General features: G+C 36.6%; 2 protein-coding genes across 2 annotated transcripts in view; one reads left to right on the top strand and one right to left on the bottom strand.

Moving 5' to 3' along the window:
• The window catches only part of LOC137999570 (RNA-binding protein 26-like), a 28154-nt gene extending 23557 nt beyond the window's left edge, over positions 1-4597 (bottom strand). The window contains exon 1 of the mRNA XM_068845379.1: positions 4252-4597. Coding sequence (XP_068701480.1) covers positions 4252-4310 — 59 coding nt within the window. The 5' untranslated portion in view covers positions 4311-4597. The remainder of the gene's footprint in view (positions 1-4251) is intronic.
• A 211-nt stretch (positions 4598-4808) lies between these two features.
• LOC137999569 (SWI/SNF-related matrix-associated actin-dependent regulator of chromatin subfamily A member 5-like) overlaps positions 4809-5000 on the top strand; it is a 22034-nt gene continuing 21842 nt past the window's right edge. The window contains exon 1 of the mRNA XM_068845378.1: positions 4809-4944. Coding sequence (XP_068701479.1) covers positions 4888-4944 — 57 coding nt within the window. The 5' untranslated portion in view covers positions 4809-4887. The remainder of the gene's footprint in view (positions 4945-5000) is intronic.

Raw genomic sequence — 5000 nt, 5'->3', positions numbered from 1 at the left:
TGGCAAAAAAAGCAATTTCTTAATTTCTTTGTTCAATGTTACTGGGACACTAATCTTGTATTCTTAGATTTCTGGAAATGTGGATACACAAAAAATCAGGGCCTCAAGCACTTAATAGTTTTGTGGTTCAGCAGTTGTTGTATATGCAGGCATTTTGTCCTTGAGTTTCAAAAAAGTTCTCAGAAAATCGAACACGTAAACCTCAAACTAACCTGTTTCATTGTTCAACGATAAATGGCTTTAGAGGATAAGCACAACATCACAGAAGCAGGAGTCAATCTTTGAAAATAACTTGCGAACGATGCGAAAATGTGCAATTGGTCCTTGACTTATAATTTCTCACATGACAAACAAAACAAAACTCATAAACCAAACAATACAAAGTTTGCAAAAGCATTTAAATCAGCCAGGTTTGTATAAAGAATAAAAAACAATCATTACCAACCAGCATTTTCACGCAACACGAGTGACACTGCTTGTTTACTTCAAGGCAGTTGCCATTTTAATGCATGACGTCTCAAATAATATATCGCCACCCCAAATAAATAATTTATTTCATTACCAACATAATATTCATTCATATATCACAAGATCATCAACAAGAGGTAACTTCTTTCTCAAATATTCTAGAATAAACAAGCAAAATATGTCTTTTTCAAGGAATGGTGTTAGAATCTGGAATAGCCTATCTAGTGAATTTCATCAAATGCCTAAAACGAAATTTAAACGCAACATTCACAATATGCTCCTTCAGAAACTCTCGGAGGCAAATGAGTATATTTGATATATCGGATTTGAATATGCCTTGAAAACCGAACTTATTAAATTTGTATTACCCTTCCAGCTTCTCATATAATTTGTTTAATTTTCCGATGAATTTTGTTTTATTTTGTTTTATTATTATTATTATTATTATTATTTTTTTTTTTTTCCTAAATGCTGTACTGGTCAGTATTCAATTATTATTATTATTATTATTATTATTAGTAGTAGTATTTTTTTTTATTTTTTATTTTCCCTTTCTTTGCTTTTTTGGTTTCATTACCTGATTCGTACTTTATATTTAGTTCAGTAAGTTATTTTTGTGCATTGTCAAATAATACTTAATTTTATGCGTCAAACCACTGCTCGCCTCGAATAGCTGTAGCTAACTGCGAGTAGTGGTACATCATATGTTTCATATTCCAAACTTTGTAATATACTTGTCATAAACTTGTAGTAAATAAGCTTGAATAAACTTGAACTTAAACTTGAAACTTGAAACTTAAACTTGCACGCAAACACGAGGTATTGCGCCAGGTTACTAAGCCATTGAATGATCGCATTTGTTTGAAGAAACAAAAATGCTTTTTAGAGCTTTCCGCCTTTGGAAAATGAAAATTTCCAACTTGTCTATTCCATATTTGTGCTTGTTAGTATCTTCAACATTTAGATTTGGACAAAATCCTTTTTCATTTCAACTGGAATTGCTTACATTCATTTTGAAGTCTTTTTCGGCTTTTGTCCACTGCGTTCGTTATGCCCAAGACAACATTATTATGTTAATTTTGAATAAATTACGAGGGCGATTTTTGGAGCTTCTTTTGAGGCCATAAAAGGTTGACTTATACACGCCGGGTAAATACGGTAATTCCCTTGAAAATGACGTTCTATCTAGATTGTCAAACTTCGCACAATCAATATTCATGCACAGGACATTAAAAAAATGCAGTTAAAAGATGGGGTCACTGTGCTTGTTTTTGCACTGCACGCCCTTTATTTTACATTATTTTTACATGTTTCTCACCGAATTATGCGAGAAGCGTTCAAAACTTGATCACTTACTGAACACTTGAGTCTACTTGTTTGTTCAGGCCAAAATCTTTCAGTAAAGTGATTTCAAATTGCTCGATCTTGCAAAAAAAAAGTAAGCAAATTGGACCGCTACAACATCACCTCACACTCAGTGTCTGGCTCCAAATGCAGTTTTCACATAATCTACATAAATACTACAACTTCTATGATCTAACTTTTTTCTCCGTAAAATACGTTTTCTTTGTACCTATTACTAGTACATAACACCATTAAAAAGAGGAGGTCAAAGTCCTCGTTCAGGACAAAATAGCCATTCCTTGACAGATTAAGCTTGGCGTCAGTGAAAATCCGCCATTTTATCAATGTGCCCGGGCTAATGCACACGCCAATGACGCAAGAAATTATGTGCAGTCACTGCAATGCATTGTGCAATACAAAACCAGGGAATTACCTTAAAAGCTTATCTTTATTAATTGATTTCTCTAATTCTTGGGCCCGACAACAATTGTCTTCATTGTTAAACCCCAAAGTTGAAATAAAAACAATGAAATTTGAGCAAAAATAAAGCACAGGGAACGATACAAAACGTTTGCTTAGTAACCATGCAGTCATTTACAGAAGGAAGTCCGGACTGAGTCAGACTCGGAAAACAACATGGACATCATGTCATATTTATAAAGACGTATGGAAGCTATTGATCTGAGAAAAACGTGTTGCTAAACAAGAGTTAAACAACCCCTTGGACAAACACACCATGCGAGTAATAACATGCAACAAAACAGTTGGCCATTTGCCTTACCAGTTTTCCTGTGGTATTTTCTTGCATGCGGTGGAGAGTTAGTGTTCAAATGATCAGTCGAAGAATAATTATGTTTAACATTTATTTACTGAAGGTTTTTACTGTTATTTGTGACCCCATACCAGTCAGTTTACTCCCTCTGAAAGCAATGGTCTTGTATATAAGCTGCAACGACAATTTTGAGCTTAATATTTTGGCAAAAAGATGCGGCTTATACACAAGTTTTTATTGACAATACTGTAACTCACATTGATGTCCTTTTTTGTAATTTCTAATCAATTTCTTCTTATAAAAAAAGGCATGGAAAACCTTTCCAACTGATTGCACAAGTTACTTTCAAGTACAACTTTGTTCCCGCAGGGTCTCTTGGTCTTTCACAGCTGTTCTATGCCATGTAATGCAATGCTCCATCACGACTTGCAAAACCCCTGCTTGAGACACTTAAAGTTCGTCTACATGTACTTCCATGCTGTTTCAAACCATTTGCCCAAAAAGAGGTAACGACTAATGATTCCTTGTCAATCTGCCTCAACGTATACATTACAGCATCACGCAAAGTTCTCCCAACCTCAGTTTCAATGGCAGACATTCTAATGCATTTACTAATCCCTGATTACTCCTAGTTATAAAACTGCATTTTGCAAGGCTTTTTTCAACAAACGAGAAGCCAAACCCAAACCAACCTTTTCTCCCATGGGTACATTTCTTTCTGCGCTTTGGGAAATTGCATGTATTGCTTCGACTTTTGATTGGACTACAATGTTTGCATTATCTGTGATTGGCTTGGGCTTGGCTTTGGTTCCAAGGCATTTTATAACTTTGAAAACTACATGTAATTCAAAAACAGCTACATCTGCTCTAACACTGTCCCATTATATCCTTTGTCACCAAAGAGCGCCACTTACAGATTTCACTCTTTGTAATCCCTGATGATTTTCCTCATCAATGAGAAATGAGAAACGCCGAATCTACAGAATACAGGGTCACTTTTGAAAAAAGTATTTTTTTCAATGGCTTGGTGGCTCTGCAGTCAAATGAGCCAAGTATTACTTGAGCAGCTTGGTGGATTGCCAGACATGACGGACGAGCTGCGGAACCACTTAAAGATAATTTCGCTCACTGATAAACCTTACTCCTTTCTTAAACATTGACTTTTACTGTTTAATGGTGAGCTGAGAAGCCACTTCAGAGATACTGCTTCAGAAATGGCCCTGTATTCTGTAGTTCCCACTTTAGGGACAAAAGGGTTATTGATTTGGACAGTTCAATGGGCTTCCTCCCAATTAAAAAAAAAAGAAAAAGAATTATATACATGGTATAGATGAAGGAGCCTTTTGATTTAGCCTTCCTCATTCATGACACCCTGTCCGTTGATTACTTTTAGTCAGTACAGGTGCTTTTGATCGTTGATCACAAGAAACTGTATTTAATTTTGAAAGGAACTGTTTTGAATAATGTTGTCTGTCGATTACTCACATGTCAACAATTTGTTCATCGGTTGTGAAAAATGAACCAGGTAAACTAATGTTTAGAAATACTCCAGTCCGAGTACTGATGGTTAGAAACTTGATTTAATTAATTGAGACTTCTCTTATCTTAACATCTGACCCCGATTTCGAATTATCGTATTCACGGTTTTCTCAATTATTTGTACTTACACTGATTCCAAACGAGTAGTCAACCACGACTTCAAAGCCTCTACACTTTTAATCTGCATGTTGTAGAAAATAATCTGAAAATAGCTTGTACTCCAAACAGCAACACTCAGCAATACCACGTTCACAGCAAGTTAACTATATATAGTTGAAACTCGAGACAAGATATCAAAAGCTATGACACAACTTGGAATTTCAGTGGGATAGCACATTTCTTTATCCTTTAAACACATCGCGCCGGTGTTCTCAAACATTCGTTTTACCACAGTTACTCCAGAATCAGGCCAAGTTTGTAGAACAGACCAACAACGTTGCTCGCCATTTTGTCTTCCACGAGGAAAAGATGATCGAGGTAGACTGGAGATAGGGCACTTTTGTGTGATATCACCATGAGACCAGGATTCCGTTCCAACCTCGTTCCCAGGCGGTGGGTCGAGAGAAGACCGGGACGAGACGCCGCCATATTGAAAGCCGAGAAGACCCTGGGAATGAGGGTCCCGTTCAAGACCTGTGCTCTATTTAGCACTGGAACTAGCCTAATCTTGCCCATAAATCTTTGCGAAGCGTGTGCCGCCAAAAACATCGTTCTCCCCCGGCTTTCAGTGTGATCATCTATTGTCTCTCAGCCATCACGAAAATATGCCTGATTACGAGGATGGAGAATCATCAAGTAGCGAAAGCACAACACCTGAAGAGGTATTACCATGTGAATAACCACTACGGGTCGAAGTTTGGTTGGAGTTGTGGTTATT

This window comes from Montipora foliosa, chromosome 4 (assembly GCF_036669935.1).
Source record: "Montipora foliosa isolate CH-2021 chromosome 4, ASM3666993v2, whole genome shotgun sequence".
NCBI lineage: Eukaryota > Metazoa > Cnidaria > Anthozoa > Scleractinia > Acroporidae > Montipora > Montipora foliosa.
This window is presented reverse-complemented; position numbering and strand designations above follow the sequence as displayed.